The sequence below is a fragment of the Acomys minous genome, assembly GCF_964271855.1.
Source record: "Acomys minous genome assembly, chromosome: 8".
Classification (NCBI taxonomy): Eukaryota; Metazoa; Chordata; class Mammalia; order Rodentia; family Muridae; genus Acomys; species Acomys minous.
The window spans coordinates 100,209,782-100,230,626 of NC_140489.1; the positions used below are offsets into that span (position 1 = coordinate 100,209,782).

Below are 20,845 nucleotides of genomic sequence, written 5' to 3' on the forward strand. Positions count from 1 at the left end.
TTATGAAGAGAAAAAGACCTTGAAAATTAATTTTATAAGCATCAAAAGACATTTCCCCAGAATAGAATATCTTTGGGGCTCAGGACACTGTATCTATCTTTCTACCTGACAATGTCAAACTGCAAAGGGTTTAAGATTTGATTTTACTCTATCAAAGCTAAAAAGTTAGACCAAGGAATTATCTTGCAAGATTGTGGCATTGAATCTAGGAGACAAAAATCATTTAAAGAGCTCCACCACTTTCCCAGCCTGAGTGCCAGGCCTTCTGTGTCCACTCTCTGTGTAATTGGGGTATCCATCACAATGGTTCACTCTCTAACCCAGTCCCAACTGGTCTGTTTGTATCTAGACATTTTGTGTAGAAGAGTCCTATGTGAAGTCAGAGGTTTCTTACGATATCTATAGATCCATTATATGTCCCTCTCGGCCCATGTAAAGTATACTGCAGAGGGATCTGGAGAACAGTGTGCTCACTTAAATGGTCATTATCCTAAAGGATCATGGTAACCCAATCTGGCCAAAGCAGAGTTAAGTTTGTATTTCCCAGGCCCTCTCTAGGCCAAAGACTCAAACTATTTCCTCCCTAGAATCAATGCCTGAAGGGTCCACTGAAGGGGAAACTGACCAGCCTGGCCTGGGATTGCTGTCAGGGAACGAAAGATGCTTCCTTTCCAGAGTGTCTACAGCAGAGACCTACATTATCAAAAATAGGTTCTCTCGTTGTCCTGATCATCATGTAGCAGGTGGCCAAGAGAGGAAGAGCCCTTTCTCAGCAAGGTTACTCAGTAGCCACTCTGCCTTACTGAGACGTAGACTGAGAAGCAGTGAGGGAGGTGAAATGAGACGTCTCCTGAGTTTTGAGAAGGCCTTTATGGTGCTGAGCAATATCAGATGCCTGAAGATAACAGTGGGTGTCCGTGCAATATTCTGATTAGTGGCCCATGATTGAGTGAACTCTACATTGGCTCCCTTCCCCACATGCGTGCTTAGAATAAGAAAGCTGTCATACATGCAGTGTGATCTATACTTTAATGAAGGGCACTGAATCAGGAGCTCTACCTCTTTGACAGAAAGTACTTAACAAGCCTTTTAAGATAACACGACACTGACATGGCCTAGGTACAGAGTGGTACAGAGTGGTTAGGGGAACCAGTGAGATGGCTCGGAGTCCCATTCCCACCATGGTGGGTGAAGTGAACTGACTCCCAGCGTTGCCCTCTACCTTCGATGTGCTTGTGCTTCACACACAGGACATGGCTAGGGCCTATATTCTCGGCATATCTGGCAAGATGTGTGGGGACTTGGAGGTAAGACTCTCAACAGACTTGCCCTGTGAAAGCCCATTAGTGCACTCGGCTTTCATGTCAGTGACCAATGCTTACAGAAGAGGAACAAGCTGCTCAGGTGCTTCCAGACGGTGACCTCTTTGAAACAAGAAAACTTGTTTGCTTAACTCAGTCTTTGTTTTAACTTTCCACTCCGTGCTTTTCAACCACAAAATATTTTTCTTAAGGATCTATATTTTTCTTCCAAATAACAAAGTTTTCTTCAATAGTTGTCTCATGACTTAACATCCTTTATTTCTTAGATAATCTCCTGAAAGAAAACACAGCATGTTAATAATTTATGGGCAGTGAACTGCCATGACAAGGTAGTTCATTCATCTTTCAATAAACAGTGTTGGGTGATTTCCATGTGCTAGCACAGTCCTGTGGAGTGGAGTAATAGGGATGAGCCACAGGACGGGAGAGTTGGAACACAGCCCTGTCCCTGTGCAGGTCTGTGCCTATTAGAAGAGACGGATGTGTGCAGTCCTCAGTTCTGCTTCATATGGTAGTGATGTTTGATCTGCCTGACAGGGCTGGCTCTCCACGCAGAGACTGAAGGCGCATACACTATCATAGGAAGCTGGATGGGATGGGCTAAACGAACAGAAGCTGCTGCCTGGTCCTTAGAGCAGGTTATATTTACATTTAAAACTGGTCAACAGCACCATTAAAAATTTAAAAAAAAACCTATTAATAAGAAAAATTTGAAAGCTGTGTTTCATTCATCAAAAATTCTACTTGTTTTCTTAAGCCAACTGATGGGTATTATTCCACTTGCCTTCCTCTATGGTGATCAGAATAGATGGAAATGGTGGGAGATCAGGTCTATAGTAAGTATAGGTAGACTTTTAGTCCAGTATGGTGGCACGCTCTTATAATTGCAGTACTTGGTAGTAAGAAGCAGAGATATTGCATAAAGTTCAAGGCCAGTCTTATCTACATGGTGAGTTTCAAGTCAGTCAGGGAAAAAACAAAACAAAACAATATAAAACAAAAACAAAAACAAAAACAAAAACAAACCAGTAAAAATATCTTTAAAGAGCCAGGTGTGGTGGCGCACACCTTTAATACCAGCATTTGGGAGGCAGAGGCAAGTGGATCTCTATGAGTTCAAAGCTAGCCTGGTCTACAAAGCGAGTCCAGGACAACCAAGGCTACACAGAGAGACCTTGTCTTGCAAAACCAAACAAACAAATAAAATGCCTTTAAAAACTTAACTTACTATAAGAATCACTGCCAGGCAATTCACAAAATGACTTATATTTTCCTATCCATCTATGTTATAAATCTGGTAATAAGGTTTTGGATGATGTTCTCAGGAGAATGAACAAAAGATCCAAACCATGAAACATGTTTCTTTCTATGTAGCTGCCAAAACACAGAGCTAGGAGACAGGGTTTCTCTGTGTAGCCTTGGCTATCCTAGAACTCACTCTGTAGACCAGGCTGGCCTCAAACTCAGAGATCTGCCTGCCTCTGCCTCCCTGAATGCTGGGATTAAAGGCAGATGCCACCACGCCCTAGTTTCTCACATGTGGATTTAGTTAAGATCGAGGCAACTTTCATGTGCAGAAACTAGGACCTTTGGTTGTCTACCTAGGAATGAAGTATTAGAAGTTTAAGAAACAATTATAGTATTTTAATAATTTCATAATAATCTTTTAGAACTGAGGCCCTAGAACTAGCAATGTTACTATTTCACCAATGCCTACACTTTCTGCACCTACTCTGCTGAAACTGAGCCTTGTTTTCTGGTTCTTAATTTCCCATATATTCACTTGCGGTTGGCTCACTAGGCTTTCCTGGATTCTGCTTATCAAACCTGTATCAATTTCCTACTCAAAATCTGGTACTATATCAGGTATCAGGCAGGAGGATGATTAACAAGGCATGTTTCCTTCTGGGTTCATAATCCAGATTAACAAAGAGCTCTAATGGGAATAACAGTGGCAGTGCGCATAAGATATGCAGCACAGCAAGAGACGTCCAGGTCTGACTTGGCCCTTCAGTGATTATTACGAATGTGCTAACTAGAAACTAGATGTGAAGGGCATGAAAGGAACAGAAATGTACTTCTGGCAGGTAGGATGGCATCTACAGAGGCATGAGAGGCAGAGAGTCTGTCTTATCCAGGTTTGGTCTGAAGTAATGCAGGGCACTTGACTGGACACCATTGCTGCAAGAATGAATGAGTGAATGAACGAACAAACGAACGGCTACTTTTCTTGCTAGAAGGCCCAACTATTTCGAAGGACTGTTTTACGCATTCTAAAATGAAATGGTTTACCATTTGCTATGTACAGTCCTCTCTTTAGTTCTCTATTAAGCCTTATCTTTATATTTTTTAAATTGTCAACCAGGGATGGGGACTGGAGTACATGCCAACAAGATGGCTGCTTCTCCTTCCTAAAGGGTGGGTCCCCAATACTTATTTGCTTTTTAACCTGCTTCCCATCTGCTCCCCTGCCCATCTCTCTTGCATAGCTTACTGATGTGGGAGTAGGGGTAAATTAGATGGTCCTCAGAGAAAATAAGGGGTAGGAAGGAGGCTCCACCATGATACCGGGCCAGGGAGAAAGCAGTTACATTGCAAGGGGACAGACCAAGCTGACTCTCTTAGAAGCAGAGATAAGGCAGAATCCCAACAGTGGTCCATATGTAGCTCAATACTTTCTGTGGCTATGTGAACCACCTCCAGATCTCCCCAGTACATTTCTCCTCCCTGTCCACCCCCCACCCCCACCCACTCCCCGGTCTCACACCCCAATGGGAGGTGAACGTACCCAGCTTCTCTGTGGCTTCCACACAGACACTAGGATACATGCCTGCCATGTAAGTGGCCACCAGGAGGTACTTCTGGGTCTTCACCACGATCACACCAGTGTTCTCCTGGATAAAGAAGGAAACAGAACCCTTTGCCTTCGGTCCTAACCACAAGACCAGCAGTTACCCACAGATACTTTTAAAAAATATTTCCTGACTTCTCTGTATTCATGTATTTGTGCTTTAATCTTCCACTCCTTTTTAGAAATTAAGTAGTGTTTTCTGAAAAGGTTTCAGCTTTTTGTACGACTGTTGTGCATATTAGAAAGAAACTGTACAGCACACTGACAGATTAGAACTCCACTGACTGTACAGAGGTTGGAGTGTTGCATGTCCAGGGCCTAATAACTATGTACTCTGGGCTCACTAAGGTCCCTAGTAGCCATCCTTTGCCTGTCTCTGTGTCTGACATAACATTATTGTTACATCATAACAATTCAGGGGCATAAACTCTTGGTAAGTGTTTAAATACTCTCATCTGGTCCCAGCTTTGTTGTATCAATGTGCCTGTCCTTTCTTTATTCCCTCACTGCCCTAGTCAGGGTTTCAGGACCCAAGGCAAGCAGGTCATGGCACTATGAAGGACCATGAAGAGATAGCTCAGTCAAGAGTCTAGAATATTTTTAACAGCCAGCCTACCGGCCTGAGAGTACTTTTGGACAAGGAGTGCTTCTTTTTCTCCACTTCAGTGCTAGAGATCAGATCTAGAGCTTGCATATGCTAGGCAAGTTCTCACCCTTGAGGTCTATCCCCAGCACTTCGAGTATTTTTCAGATATACCTTCATGGCACTAGATTGCTATCTGAACGGCTCAAGTAGGAATGATCTATTCTGTTTTGCAGAGAGCATTAGGAGGGTTAAAGAAAATAGAAGTAAAAGTCTTAAGTTTTTTACCCATCTGTCTTCAAAACTTGAATACTTACATTCTTAGCATAGAGAGAATGGTCATCTGCTCGGACACATTTGTAATCCTTTTCCTTGAAATACAACCCTTCCCTTCGGGTTATCAATGGGTTTTTGGCAAATCCATTCACAAGTGTTCGAACATCGCTTGGCATCATCTACAGAGGTTAAAAAGACCAAGTCAGAAGAGCATGTCCACTGGACAGTCAAATTTGGTTGACTTTTTTAAATGGCATGAAGGTTGAGGATGGTTTTCACTTGTTTGTCTGTTTTCTGAAACAGGGTCTCTCTGTATAACAGTCCTGGAGAGTTGGCTCAGTGGTTAAAAGTACTTGCTGCTCATGGGGAGGACATAGATTAAATTCCCAACAACCCCATGGTCGTTTACAGCTCCAGGGGATACTACACTAGTCTTCTGAAATCTGAAGGCACCAGGCATGCATGTGGCACACATACATAAATGCAGTTAAAACATTCATACACAAAATAAAAATTACAACCCCTGCTTTAAGATTCCATTATATACCAGTCAGAATAAGTATCAAGAAAACATGTAAAAAAAACATGTAGAGGAATGTTAATTCAGAACTTGGCTGTTCTGGCAAGCGATCACATCCAAAGACTTTCTAGGTCTGTGTGATCTGGCTGGAATTCAAGCATGCCTTTAGTCCAGGAGACAGAGGCAAACATCTGAATTTTAGGCCAGCCTAGTATAGAGCAAGTATCAGGTAAGGAAAAGCTTAGACCCAGGTGTGGTGATGCATGCCTTTAATCTCAAATGAAGGTAAAGGTAGTTTGTAGAAGGAAGCACCCATGTCTGAAAATGATGTCTAATCGATTGGTGGAAAAGATGATGAATCAGAGAAGATTTAACAGAATAGGATATATGCCCAACGAGAGAGAGAGAGAGAGAGAGAGACAGAGAGAGAGAGAGAGAGAGAGAGAGAGAGAGAGAGACAGAGAGAGAGAGACAGAGAGGGAGAGAGAGAGAGAGAGAGAGAGAGACAGAGACAGAGACAGAGACAGAGACACAGAGACAGAGACAGACAGAGAGAGAGAAAGAGAAGAAGCTACTTAAGAGGCAGTTTTTCAGAGAGAGAGAGAGAGAGAGAGAGAGAGAGAGAGAGAGAGAGAGAGAGAGAAAGGAGGAGGAGGAGGAGGAGGCAGTTTTTACCAGGACAGTAATAGAGAGATGGTTGCAGAGAAAGAACTCAGGTGAAGAGGGAATGAGCCAGAAAATAGGAAGCCAGTAGAGCAGATAGCTGAGTTAATTTGAGGTCAAGCAGGACAATTCCAGGCTGAGAGAGAAGCCAGATTAAATAAGTCAGCTGGGAGAAGTGTTTGAGCCAGAACACTTGAGTTGAACTAGCCAGCCCAGAGCTCAGAGCAAGGGTGAGTTTATTAGGCAGTAAGTCTCAGAGGCTGAAAACATTCTAGGCCTATGTTAGATTGTATGGAGGCTAGAAGTTTCCAGGATGAGGCCTAGGTTAGCAGAAGGAGGCAGTAAGCCTCTGACAACAATTGAGTCAGGAGAATAAAAGTTACTTTCATAAAAGCAAAACAATTGAGGGCAGAGATTTAGCTCAATAGGTAGTCTGCTTAGCATGCCAAAGCACTGGGGCCCCAGTGCTGCAGAAACCAGACATTGTGTTTCATGAATACACTCCGAGCACTTGAGAGGTGGGGGAAGGAGGGTCAAGGCCTGGGCTATATGAAGCTCTTTTTAAAAATAGAAAATAAAGAAGAAAAATGACAACAAATGCTGGCAAGGATGTGGAGAAAGATAAGAGGAACTCTTAATTCACTGCTGGTGTGAATGCAAATCATGCAGCCACTATGGAAGTTCCCAAAAACACTGCGCCTAGAACTACCATGTGACCTAGCCATACCACTCTTGGGTACATGTAACTGGAAGACTTTGAATCAACAGCATATAACCATAGGCAGGTACATGTAGGGGTTTATTAGATTTTACAATAGCCAGAAAATGGAACCTGCCGATGTATGAATGGATAAAAAAATAAAAAATGTAGTAGTACATGTAATGGAAGTTTTGGTTTCTTTGTAAACTCAGTTGTGTTATGTAAATATGTTTTTGTTCTAATCCCAAGTGTGGGATTTTAGTTTGAGCTTTAGCTTGTCCACGCCTGTTAATTGTCTTGTGAGGGGTGTGGCTTTTGCTAGATAGTAAGGGCCTTCCTCAGTACAGCCCAGAGAGGGGCGTGGCTTTGGGCTCTGAGGATATAAATAAGAGTGTGGTGTGGTGTTGATGTGTGGTGTGTGGTGTGTGGTGTGTGAAGAGACCAGAGATGGATGGTGTTTGGAGCAGACAGATGGAGAGAAATGCTTCCGGACTCAGCAGCTTTGAGGGGACTGCTGGCTGTGTCTGCTGTTGATGGAGATTGGTACAGCCCAAAAGAACCCTATTGACAGCCGGGCGTGGTGGTGCACGCCTTTAATCCCAGCACTCGGGAGGAAGAGGCAGGCGGATTGCTGTGAGTTCAATGCCAGTCTGGTCTACAAAAGTGAGTCCAGGACAGCCTAGGATACATAGAGAAACCCTGTCTTGAAAAAAACCAAAAAAAAAAAGAAGAACCCTATTGACCCTTAACTGCCAGGAGAACTAAAGAGGCCCCCTCTGCCCACTAACCTTCTTTCTCCTACGTAGAGTTGGGAGGTTGAGGCCTAAATGCCCCAAATAAAGTAGAGTTAAAAAAGAGTGCTACAAGTACACATATACAATGCAATTTTATGCAGCCATACAGAAATTGAAATTGCTGGATATGGTGGTACATGCCTTTAATCTAGCACTTGGGCGGTAGAGGCAGACAGATCTCTGAGTTGAGGCCAGCTTGGCCTACATAATAAAACCATGTTTTAGGGGAAAAAGGAAAAAGAAAAAGGAAATCATAACATTTGCTGAAAAATAGGTGTAGCTGAAATTATTAAGGGTTAATAAACCATACTCATCGAGACAATTATCACAATTTCTTTTTTACATGAAACCTGGACTTTAAAGTATGTGGATGAGGCTGGAAAGATGGCTCAGCAGGTAAGAACACTTGTTGCTTTAAAGAGGACCCAGCTTCAGTTCCCACTGACCACGCACATTGTGGGGCTACCAACTGTCTTGTTCTAGAGATCTGAAGCCCTCCTTTGTCCTCTGTAGGCACTACATGCACATGGTACACAAACATACATGCATTAAAACACCCATATGCATAAAGCAAATCTTTCCAATTATGTATATACACACACACATATATGTGCATATTTATGTGTATGTTTGTAGGTAACAAAATTAGAAAGATCTCTTGAGGAATGAAAAGAAAACAGAAGGATAAGGCCAGGCGTGGTGGTGCACATCTTTAATCTGAGCACTTGGGAGGCAGAGACAGGCAGAACTCTGTGAGTTCGAGGCCAGCTTGGTCTACAAAGCGAGTCTAGGACAGCCAGGGCTATACAGAGAAATCCTGTCTTGAAAATCCTAAAAAAAAAAAAAAAAAAAAAAAAAACGGAAGAAAGAAAGAAGGAGGAAGCTGAAGCAAGAGAAGGTATAGAAAAAGGCACTGGGGATGAGAATGAATAAAACTAGGCAAAATGACATTTTGCATGTTGGGATTAGACTGTGCTTTGCCCTAAGCTACTGTATATTTTGTGAAACAGTAATTTTTCCATGTGTCTTGCCTTGAGAGACTTCATTTTGAAGATGAAGGATAACTTCACGCACCACCCACACAAGACAGACAGAAAAATGACTTATTCCTGTGCTGAGACAGTAGAGGCATGTGGACATACTAAAATTATATCAGAAAACCAGGCCCAAGAATTATTATATGCAACAGACCAAGGAAAGGGTGCGACTCCCTCACCTGACTCCACAAAGAAGCAAAAACCTAGCACTGAGATGGTGTTGGTTCCTACTGCCCTGGTCCTGCCCCATCTGTCTGTCAATCTGTTGGATACTCCTTGTCCCTCTGTCCCTGGACCTGGTCTTAACTTTGTAGCTTCACTCTCAAACTTGTGATCCAAAGGAGCCTAAGTCATCACTGTAGCTTCTCTCGATTTTTTCCTGAAGTTCTGGTTCTGCTAACTTATCAGTATGTATTATCAAAATTGCAAGTAGTCTACCAACTTTCCTGCTTTTCATATATCTATGTCTATGCCTATCTATCTATCTATCTGTGATCCAAGAGTTGATATTAGTAATTAAAATAGGAATAAAAGAGCCTGTGTTCACCTCAGGGATACCAAGGAAAGCAGGCATCAAATTGATGTCACAGAAACTATTGTACCTTGTAAATTTATCATTACCCAGTAAATTCTGACATTGTTGAAACACAAACATGTTCGTAGTTTTACATAGCTCACTCACAAAATGTATATGAAAATAACATGATGAAAATACTTTGTATGCTAACCTAAACAATATTAAAAAAAAAAAAACTTTCCCCCCCTCTTACACTAAATCCTGGTGATGTCACGCACAGGCTCCTTTCATGGAGTTTGATGAGGGCTGCGCTGTCCACATGCTTCGTCCCCAACAGGGCATCTAACAGTAAGTTTTGCAAGTGACTCATGGTTCCTCAGCTCTGAACTGGAAACTAGTTGAAGCCTCCACGTGTGAGGCTACAAGTGCATCTGACACTTCCGTTTTAGTCTCAAGAGTGTGTCCTTCAAAATATTGGAAAAGTGAAAATGGTGGTCCGTCATCCAGTGTTCGCCAATACTCAGATGGAAAAACAAAAACAACTATAAAACTATCATAATTCACAGAGTGGCTTATGAAGCTGAGTTTGAAAAAACAAATCAGCGCCTCCACATTTTTAGCTATGTAATGATTTACCTGAGTTTTAAAAGCAAAAGTCCATTCCTATTATTTCAAGTACACTAGGGGAAAGAAGGTCATAAGTTCGAGGCCAGAGAGACTCTCTGTTTAAAAAATAAAAATAATAAAATCTGCGGATGAATCTCGTTGGTAGAGCTGGAAACGTAAAGTCTCCCACTCAGGCCTCAGACCCGCAAAAACGAACAAGTAAATAAATAAAAGTAAAATAAAGCATAACCATAAAAAAGCAACCAACTATCCAAATAATCTCAAAACCACCCAAGGAGGAGATCCACCGAGTTAAAACAGATCCTTTCATTCCTCCTCCGTGACCAACATCCACGCTGTAGACAGACACTGGTCAACAGACCCGATCTCTGAGATCACTGGGAGGCTCTTTACAGCTACATTTCCTGGCCATGTGCCGCCATCTTGGACGGCTCTCATAGGGTCAACCGCCACAAACGCTAGTTCACCACAGCCACCGAGCACCACGAACGTCCCTCTCCTGCCCACTCCCTTCTGAGATGTGACTGAAGGGAGACAGGGCAGCCTAACCGGGAACTAAAATACCGGGAACCCGGGGCCACCGAGGAGGCGTCGCTCCGCTAGGGGCGGGGCCTAGGGACAGGCGCGAATCTGATTGGCTGTCACAGCTGCCTGTTAGAGCGAGATCCGGCGTGCCGCCTTCGATCCGTCGGTGCCTGAGGGCCGTACTCCTCCGCGCTACCGGACGGGGTGCGCGCGCGTTCTCGTCTTCCCCCCCCCCCCCCCCGCCCTCGGCGTGGCCCAGATCGCGCGGGGGCCGCGTCCTGGAGACAGAGGACCGAACGTTCGCGCCGCGTTCTGAAGCCGCGGTCGCGGGCGCGCTGTGGTGCCGGAGAGCCGAAAACCCTGCCCTCCGCCAGAGGGGGCTGAAGGGCCAGCGGAGGCCTGCGGGGCAGGGCTCGCCGCGCGCGGCCTGCGGCAGAGGCCCGCGGATCGGGGACGGGGCCTCGCGGGCCCTACTCCCTGGTGAGCGGTCCCGGTGCCAAAGATGTCACCTCCACCCCACGCCACCCCATCCCCGCCACGGACGCAGGCCCTCGGGAGGGGTGTGGGCCTCTCGCAGCCTGAAGGCCCGAATTTTTTGTCCAGACTGCCCTTCCTTCTCCAAGAGCTCATTTGTCAGTAGCGTGAACGTCCCAAGTCTTCCATTAAGGGTTTGCCAGACTGAGAAAACTGCTGGGAACTAGATTCCTAGATTCTGATGACTACATGGCTTGAATGGCGCCTTGTAGCCGGGAGGGTTCCAAGAGAGCCCTGCTTCAAGGCAACTGGACCGGAAACGCTCGCCGGTGGCCACTTTCCCCAGGCTTGTTCCGTAGGTGCCCAAGGTCACGAGTTTGATTATTAAACGGAAGAGAAAAATTGTTGTGAATTGTGATTACAAAACAAACGGTATTTTAGCTTTTCTAGGGGCTCTGTTATACTTGGTGACCACAATGAAAAATGGGAACCAAGATGGTCTGGTAACTGGCACGCCTCCCAAGCGGAAGAGCTCCAAAGAATGGTTGGAACCACAGTCGCTTTCTTTTATGGAGGTACAGTTGTATGGCTTTTGAGGGCCTTGCGTGGCTGCCTGGTACAAAGTTTTGCCCCCATCCCGCCCATATTTTACTCTATTGGATAGAGCCCATCTCATTTGCTTTACTCACTTTGTATTTCCTTACTTTGCTCTAAATTTAAGAGTTTAAAGTAGAATCATAAGCCATTGGTCATAAATCTTTCCAATATAACAAAGCTGTTAAAAACCTGTCAGTATGCTGTAATTTTTTTCTAAACAACTTCTTATTAAGGTATATTTGGTATGCAATAAATACATAGGCTTGAAGTGCATAGTAAATAAAATTTGACATGTATATGCTCCTGAAACCAATATTACATATAAACCTAACACATAAATCCAGTATTCTCAGTTTCCTCATCCTGTCCTTTTGTAGTACCCCTCACTTCCCTCATTTCCTGGAACTACTCTGTCACTATGGTATTATTTTTAGAGACAAAGTTTCTCTGTGTATCTATGTAGCCCTGGCTGTCCTGGAACTTGCTTTGTAGACCAGGCTGGTGAGGAACTCAGAGATCAGGCTGCCTCTGCATCCAGAGAGCTAAGATTAAAGGCATTTGTCCAACACACTTGGATTCTTTCACTTAAAATTATTTTTCAGTTCATCTATATTGCTTTCTTTATTTTTGCTTTTTGAGACAGGCTATCTCTGTGTAGAGCCCTGACTGTCCTGGACTCACTTTATAGACCAGGCTAGTCTTGAACTTATAGATAGCCATCTGCCTCTCAGCCTCTTGAGTGCTGGAATTAAAGGCGTGCACCACCATGCCTGGCTCATCCATGTTGTTGTATGTATCAACACCCTAGTCCCTTTTAAAGCAACCGTTATTCTATTCAATGGACATATCCCAATTTGTCCATTGCATTGATGGACATTTGGGTTGTTTGTTTGTTTTTCCAAGACAAGGTCCCTCTGTGTAGCCTTGGCTGTCCTGGACTCACTTTGTAGACCAGGCTAGCATCGAAATCACATCAATCCGCCTGCCTCTTCCTCCCAAGTGCTGGGATTAAAGGCGTGTACCACCACCTCCTGGCTCATTTGGGTTGTTTTTAATTTGGTGCTATTAAAAGCTCTTCTAAGCATTTAATTAATGTCATTGTATAGACACGTTTTTATTTTCCCCAAGTAACATTTAGTTGTGGGATAACTGGTCATATGGTAAATTAAGTTAACTTTTTATGAAGTTACCAAAGTGTTTTCCAAAGCTGTGATTTTATATTCCCATTAACAGTGTATAATAGTTAGTTTTTTCATGTTCTAGCCAATTTTTGGTATAGACTTAAGTTCTATTGTATAGCTAAAAGACTATTAATGTAAGTAGTAATTCATTTGTTAGCTACTTTTTTTTCAAGTTTTGCTATTTATATATCTTCTTTGATGAAGTTTGTTTAAATATTCTTTCTAAAATTAAGTTCATTATTATTGAGATTTTAATTTTAATTTATAAGCCATAACAGTCACTACTTTAAAGTGTCCATTAGGGGCTGGAGAGATGGCTCAGAGGTTAAGAGCACTGTTTGCTCTTCCAGAGGTCCTGAGTTCAAGTCCCAGCAACCACATGGTGGCTCACAGCCATCTTCACTGGGATCTGGTGCCCTCTTCTGGCCTGCAGGTGTACATGCAGATGGAGCGCTCATCTACATAAAATAAGATAAAAAAATAAAGTGTCCATTTAGTCTATTCACAAGGATGTGTAACTTCTACCACTCTCTTAATTCCAGAGTAGTTCCATCCTCCCTAGGAGGCAACTATACCCTTCGGCAGTCAGTCCTCATTCTTTGCCTCCTAGTTAGTGGTCAGTGAACTCCCTCCTGTCCTCAGGAAGAGCAGCAAGCATGCTTGGCTGCCCTGCTGGCTCCCTAGTCCCCTCTTCATTCTTTTTTTTAAAAAAGATTTATTTATTTATTATGTATACAGTGCACATCAGATCACATTATAGATGGTTGTGAGCCACCATGTGGTTGCTGAGAATTGAACTCATGACCTCTGGAAGATCAGTCAGTGCTCTTAAACCGCTGAGCCATCTCTCCAGCCACCCCCCCCTTCATTGTATTTATGATGAAAGACGATCGCAGTGCTTGGACACCACGCTTTACTTCATCAATAGCTGAACATGTGAATGGTATCTAGTTGTGAACGTTGATCTCATGAGCACTGTGTACTTTTAGTTTGAACGTGTTTTCAGTTCTCTTATAACATGGGATACGACTGGGTGGGTCAAATAACTCTGTACCTAAATTTCTAGGAAACCAGCAAAGAGATTCCTACAGCAACTGTACTAGTATATATTCCTAGCGATGTGCTGTGGCTTTAATTTCTCCACTACTTGGAGTTTACTGAATTTCTTGTACCTGTGGGCTTACAATTTCTAAAAATTTCTTTCAGGTACTATATTTCCTTTCCTCCCTTGACACTCCTCCTTCTGTCTCTCCAACAAGGTCTCTGTATTGTCCATTCTGTCCTCAAACTCTAGTCCTCCTGCCTCAGCCTTCTGGGGCTGGGTTTCCAAGCATGTGCCCTCAGCTCGGGTCTCAAGTGAGATCTATCTTTCTTTCTTTCTTTCTTTTTTTTGTTTTTTTGAGACAGGGTTTCTCTGTGTTAGCCTTGGCTGCCCTGGACTAGCTTGTAGACCAGGCTGGCCTCGAACTCACAGCGATCTGCCTGCCTCTGTCTCCCGAGTGCTGGGATTAAAGGTGTGCACCACCACGCCCGGCTAAGTGAGATATTTCTAATGCTGTACTTTCACATTTACTGATCCTTGTTTATGTCATCTCCAGTCTTTTTATAAACTCACTGAAATGTTTCCTTTTAAAATTTAAGAATCTGTTCTTTTGCCAAGTCGGTCCATTCATTGTTAGCACATTTTTAGCTATGCCCCCCCGCCCCTACCTTCTTAGATAGGACCTCACTGCACTGTGTAGCCAGACCTTCAACTCTGTCTTCCTGTTTCAGCCTCCTGAGTGCCTGAAGTAAGCATGTGTACCAAGCCTATACTCCCCAAGTTTTATCTTTCAGTTACAACATATGGACCATCTGATTTTCTGCTGATTTTTTTAAAAGTATGGGTCACATTTTCCTGTTCCTCTATTTCTAGTAATTTTAGGTTCTATTTTAGGTGTTATGAATGATTCATTATAGAGGACCTGGCTTCTTTTATGTCATTATGAAGACTGCTGAACTTTGTTGTATTCAGGCTCTAAACTTTGTCCACCAGTTAGCAGTTGGCAGAGCCACTTTACTTTTCTTAAGCTTTGGTTGGGCTACATAGAGCATTGTCCACAGACAGTTCAAATGCTTACCAGAGATCTGTGAGGTCTAGGACAGCCTGGTCTACAAAGCAAGTCTAGGACAGCCAAGGCTACAATAGAGAAACGTTGTCTCAAAAAAAAAAAAAAACAAAAAACAAAAAAACAACAACAACAAAACCTTGTGAGTGACAATTGAGGCATTAAGTTGAGGAGTGGATTTACTGTTTCTATATTTCCCCTTCTTTCTTTTCAACCCCTATCTCCAAACCTAAGAATGGAAGATAAAGGAAAAGAGAGACATCCCTGAGTCCAACCTTGCTTTCTCTCTAAATAAGACCAATAATAACTTGTAACCAACTCCCATTGAAAATAACTTTATATAGCCCAAGAAAACAAACAAACAAACAAACAAAAAACCCTGCCCAATCCACCTTAAAGGAAATGGGATGTCATTCTCTTTAAGGCTTCTTCTAGCTGATTTGGGATGAATAATACCTCTGTAGGGGCTCAGATAAAATTGGGGAAATGGTTGAACAAGTTAGGAATAGCATTTGTGGTCCGGCTTCTAAATGTTGAGAAATTCCAGGCTTAATTAGAGTCCTGTGTGGGACAGTCTGAAATGCTGGACCAGTTGGGATTGGAAGCTTTCTTCGAAGGTCTCCTGGAGCTGTCTTGTTCTGATGAGGAGCAGCAACTGAAGCACTTGGTGCTGGAACATGAAAGATGCAGGATGTCAGTGTCCAGCATGCTGATAGGAATGATCCAGCCAGGTCCGTCCCAATGTCAGTGTCCAGTTTGTTTGTTCTGTAATTTTTCACAAGCATTATACAGTCCTAAAATTATAAATGTATAAGGTGTGCATGATGCACAAAACAATTAAGGCTGGCTTTCTGCTCTTTGAGCAGAAAAAAAAATCTGTAAATCTCCATGCCATACAAAGAATGGCATCTAATAGTCATTCATAGGGGCTCTGTAGCCAATTAGAAGCCTTGTCTATGCCTAGATGTTCATGTCTCACCAGTCTCAGCACTATTCCCGTTTAGAGGGATTAGCAATATAAGTTACCTGCTTGTTCTGCAGTTTGAACATGTATTTATTTCAATTATATTTATATCCCTATGGCCTTTGAGAAAAAAAGTTTCACTCTATCAAACAACTGGTCAATTGTCATGAAAAATTAGATAAAGGAACATAAGATGGACTGAGTTTGTGGCACAGAGCTGTAATCCCAGCGTTGGGGAGACTGAGACAAGGAATGGATTGATCCTAGTTTGAGGTTCAGCTGGGCTATATATTGCGTCCTGGCCAGCCTGGGTTACCTCTTTTCTTATTTTATTTCTGATTTTATTTATTTATTTTTACCTTCTGTCTTAAAACAATGTAAGAAGACTTTAGGAACAAATGTCTTTGTGTTTCTATACACCATTCTTAAAGTTTATAAAGATCCAGCCATCTATTTGATTATACTTTTACATTTTATGTATATTTGTACATTTGTGGGTAAAAGTTAATCCATGATTCATTCTGTCCACAACTTTTACATTTTAGTTTAGTTTAGTTATTTTATTTTATTTTTTATTTTTTTGAGACAGGGTTTCTCAGTGTAGCATTGGTTGTCCTGGACTCACTTTGTAGACCAGGCTGACCTCGAACTCACAGAGATCCTCCTGCCTCTGCCTCCCGAGTGCTGGGATTAAAGGCGTGTGCCACCATGCCCAACAGTTTTGTTTTTTTAAAAGAAGCAATTTCTCTGGCCATAGTAGTGCATGCTTTTAATCCCAGCACTTGGGAGGCAGAGGCAGGTGGATTGCTGGGTGTTCCAGGCCAGCCTGGTCTACAAAATGAGTCCAAGACAGCCAAGGCTACACAGAGAAACCCTGTCTCAAAAAACAAAAAACAAAAACCAATTTTGCCAGATATGGTGGCACATGCCGTTAATCCCAGCACTTGGGAGGCAGAGGCAGGCGGGTTGCTGTGAGTTTACAAAGTGAGTCCAGGACATCCAAGGCTACACAGAGAAACCCTGTCTTGAAAAACCAAAAAGAAAGGGGGGGGCAATTTCAAATATAAATTAGCAGACAAATTTATTATAAGACAGTAAGAAGGGGACATCAAGAAATGGAATGCTTGGCTGGCTTTTTCTAGGTATAGCTTTGTCTAAAGCGGTGTTGAGTTGTCATAGTCATTATATTAGATGTACAGTGAAATTAATCTGTCTTCTATGTTTAAAATGCCTCAAATAGAGGCCTGTGTGTATCTGTCTTAGCCCAGAAAGGTAAAAACATCAGATATGGGAGAAGATGGTTCTAACTATGACATGACTCTGGGAAAGTAATTTGACTGTCCTGGGACTGAAAATATCTGTGAGATGAATTATTTCTTACCCTGGAATGAGCTGTAACAGAAAGATCAAAATAGCCTTTGAAAAAGTGTAAAATTGATTTACAGAGAACACTTCAGGGATATGCCTGTCACATAAAAATATAATAAGCACAGACAAGGGTAATGAATTTTCAAGATTTGAGGTTTGGACTAATTCTTTTCTTTTAGGCTTTAGCGAAAGAAGATACGGATGCAGCTGTTCGGTCAATATTATATAGAGAAAATTATATAATGAAGGTAAGAAATGCATCTTACCTGCTTACCTTAGAAGGTTACAAAATATATCTTAATTTTTTCATTTTCAATGTAGTATTTACTCAACAAATTTGAGTTAAACTCAAAGTTTTAAATAATATAGAAATAGAATTAAAACACCCATTAGCAATTGGGATTAAGTGGAAGACATCTCCAGGGATGTTTGAATGAGTGAGTACCTGTCTCCTGCACTTTGGAGGACTCCCCTCAACACTGCACAGGCAGGTACACCTGCACACACACACTAATTTTCTATTATGATTTCACTTACAGTATATACTATATTGCTGTATTGATTCTCCTTCCCCTGTGTGATATATTTAATTTATTTAAATAAAAATGTTACTTATTATTATTGTATGTGTATGATGTGTGTGTAGACACAAATGCCACAGCACACATGTGAAAGTCAAAGGACAACTTGGTGGAATTTATTCTCTTCTTCACCTTTATAGGGGTTCTGGGGATCACACTAAGGTTCCAGGCTTGAGTGACAAGTGTCTTTTCCTGCTGAGTCATCTCACTGGCCCCATATATTTGATTATCAGGAGGCAAGTTGCCTCCACTTCTTCTTGGTTTTGGCCATGTGTGCCAAATGGTGGAAGCCAATTAAAGGACTGACGGATGGATGGATGGATGGATGGATGGATGACTGGGTTATTCTTAGGAATGACTTAGACCTATAACATTTGAATCTTACAATATTTTAGGAAATAAAAGCCCCAGGGTGCTATATTTGTCTTTCTGCCACTAGGAACTAGATAAGTATTTATACCATCATGACTTCTTAAACACAAGAAGGAAAGAGATGTTGTATAAAAAGTGGGTTGAACGTGTGTCAGATCCTCTCCAGAAGAAAATTATAGAGAAAGTTCGTTCACATAAGAAGATCAAAAAGAGGAGACAACAAGAATTAGACAATTATTTGAAACATGTAAACAAGAAGGTAATCATTTTATGCCTTTTACAGTGGTTTAAAAATCAAGGTTATCTTTGTTCTCTTCCTGTTTAGTCATCCATTCTGCCTCTGGCTCTCTTCTATTTATATTCAAGCTATACTCTGATTTAGATAAAATATTCTTTTAAAAATGAAATTGCATTTATTTATTTTTCTTTCTCTCTTGGGTCCATTTGCTTGGAAAGCCTTTTTCCAGTACTTTACCCTGAGGTAATGACTATCCTTGCTGCTGAGGTATGTTTTTATATACAACAGAATGATGGATCCTGTTTTTGTATCCACTCTGTTAGCCTGAGTCCACTGATGATGAGATATTAATGACCAAATTCCTGTTATTTTTATGTTGGTGTTGGTAGAGTATATGTGTGTATGCTTCTTTTTTTTTTTTCCGGTGTGGAATTATTTCCTATGTTTTCTTGGGTGTAGTTTAACCTCCTTGGGTTGGCGTTTTCCTTCTAATATTTTCTTTTCTTTTTTTTTTTTTTTAAGGTTTATTTATTTTTATGTATATAGTGATCTGCCTGCATGAACTCCTGCAGGCCAGAAGACAACATCAAATTATGGGGTTGCTGGTTCCTTCTAATATTTTCTATAGTCTGGATTTGTGAATAGATATTGTTTATATTTAATTTTGTGGGTTTTTTTTTTTGTTTTTTGTTTTTGTTTTTCAAGACAGGGCTTCTCTGTGTAGCCTTGGCTGTCCTGGCCTCAAACTCACAGCGATCCACCTGCCTCTGCCTCTCAAGTGCTGGGATTAACAGCATGCGCCACCACTGGCTTTAATTTTGTGTTTTTATCTATGGTAATTGAAAGTTTTCCTAGGTATAGTAGTCTATGTTGGCATCTGTGGTCTCTTAGAGTTTGCAGGACCTCTACCCAGACCCTTCTGGATTTGAGAGTCTCTGTTGAGATGTCAGGAGTAATTCTGATAGGTCTGCCTTTATAACTTACCTGGCTTGCTTCCCTTGCAACTTTTAGTATTCTTTCTGTGTTTTGTACATGTAGTTTTTTGGTTATTATGTGGTGGGAGGATTTTCTTTTCTGGTCCAATCTATTTGGCATTCTTAAGCTTCTTGGATGTTTATAAGCACCACTTTCTTTAGATTGGGTAAGTTTTCTTCTATTATTTGTATGAAAACACTTTCTGGGCCTTAGAGCTGAGAGTCTTTTTATTATTATTATTACTATTATTATTATTATTATATTTTGGTTTTTCTTTTTTTTTTTTAAAGGTTTATTTATTTATTAAGTATACAGTGTTTTGCCTGCATGTATACCTGCCCATCAGAAGAGGGCACCAGATCTCATTTTAGATGGTTGTGAGCCACCATGTGGTTGCTGGGAATTGAACTCAGAACCTTTGGAAGAAGAGGCAGCGCTGTTAACCTCTGAGCCATCTCTCCCATATTTTGGTCTCTCTGTGTTAGCCTTGGCTGTCCTGGACTTGCTTTGTAGACCAGGCTGGCCTCAAACTCACAGTGATCCTCCTGCCTCTGCTTCCCGAGTTCTGGGATTAAAGGTGCCACCACGCCTAGCCTATTCCTATTATTCTTAGGTTAGGTGTTTTTGTTTTTGTTTTTGTTTTTTTAGTTTTTTGAGACAAGGTTTCTCTGTGTAGCCTTGGCTGTCCTGGACTTGCTTTGTAGACCAAGCTGGCCTTGAACTCACAATGATCCACCTGCCTCTGCCTCCCAAGTGCTGAGATTAAAGGTGTGTGCCTAGGCTTTTTTTTTTTCATAGTATCCCAGATTTCTTGGATGTTTTGTGTCAGGAGGTTTTTAGATTTAGTGTTTTCTTTGACCAATGTATTGATTTCTTTAATCATTTCTTCTACCCCTGAGAGTCTCTCTTCCATCTCTTGTACTCTGTTGGTGATGCTGTGTCTGTAGTTCCTGTTCTCTTCCCTAGGTTTTCCATCTCCAAGATTCCTTCAGTTTGCGTTTTCTTTATTGCTTCTATTTCCATTTTCAGGTCTCAAACAGTTTTATTAATTTCCTTTACTTGTTTGACTGTATTTTCCTGTATTTCCTTAGGTGATTTATTTGTTTTCTCTTTAAGGCCCTCTATCATCTTTATGAGGCTGGATTTAGGGTCATCTTCTTGTGTGTTGGCTGTGTTAGATTATCTGGAGCTTGATGTAATAGGGTATCTGGGCTCTCTTGGTGCTGTACCGCCCTGCCCTAGGCCATCTTCTCCATGAAGGGATGCATTGATCCATTGATGCTGTTTCGAAGCAGAAGACTGGAATGTGTGGATCTGGAACTGTAGCTCAATGCCCTTAGAACTGAGGGGCACGTGGCACAAACTGTTTATCTTTTGAGTTCTGATGTCCTCAAAATCAATGTGTACCTCTTTCTTACATATGGTTTTATTTTTTTTTAATAGGGAAATGCATTTATAGAGCATTATGATCCAAAAGAATATGATCCTTTTTATATGAACAAAGAGGACCCCAATTTTCTGAAGGTAGGTAGGTTTCTTAACTGTGATGGTATATGTCTGGTTGTTATGAGC

At 41.8% G+C, this 20,845-nt stretch overlaps 2 protein-coding genes across 16 annotated transcripts in view; one reads left to right on the forward strand and one right to left on the reverse strand.

The window, feature by feature from the left end:
* Positions 1–10,578, reverse strand: PFN4 (profilin family member 4). 4 transcript variants are annotated; one of them, XM_084793452.1, is made up of 5 exons: positions 10,455–10,578; positions 9,517–9,727; positions 5,074–5,211; positions 4,111–4,216; positions 1–1,596 (listed from the first exon to the last, which is right to left on the reverse strand). In XM_084793452.1, the coding sequence occupies exons 2-5, from the start codon at positions 9,631–9,633 to the stop codon at positions 1,568–1,570; spliced, it is 390 nt and encodes a 129-aa protein (XP_084649578.1). In that variant the 5' UTR covers positions 9,634–9,727; positions 10,455–10,578; the 3' UTR covers positions 1–1,567. The 4 variants fall into 4 exon arrangements, with proteins under 4 accessions (XP_084649578.1, XP_084649577.1, XP_084649576.1 ...); XM_084793451.1 differs by having other exon boundaries at positions 10,252–10,462; XM_084793450.1 differs by having other exon boundaries at positions 9,900–10,462.
* FAM228B (family with sequence similarity 228 member B) overlaps positions 10,564–20,845 on the forward strand; it is a 25,314-nt gene continuing 15,032 nt past the window's right edge. For 8 of the 12 annotated variants that reach the window (XM_084793424.1, XM_084793429.1, XM_084793428.1 and 5 more), the window contains exons 1-5: positions 10,903–11,244; positions 11,331–11,464; positions 17,287–17,355; positions 18,128–18,319; positions 20,717–20,797. In XM_084793424.1, the coding sequence (XP_084649550.1) occupies positions 11,148–11,244; positions 11,331–11,464; positions 17,287–17,355; positions 18,128–18,319; positions 20,717–20,797 (573 nt within the window). In that variant the 5' untranslated portion in view covers positions 10,903–11,147. The other 4 variants (XM_084793435.1, XM_084793432.1, XM_084793425.1 and 1 more) reach the window with 4 other exon arrangements.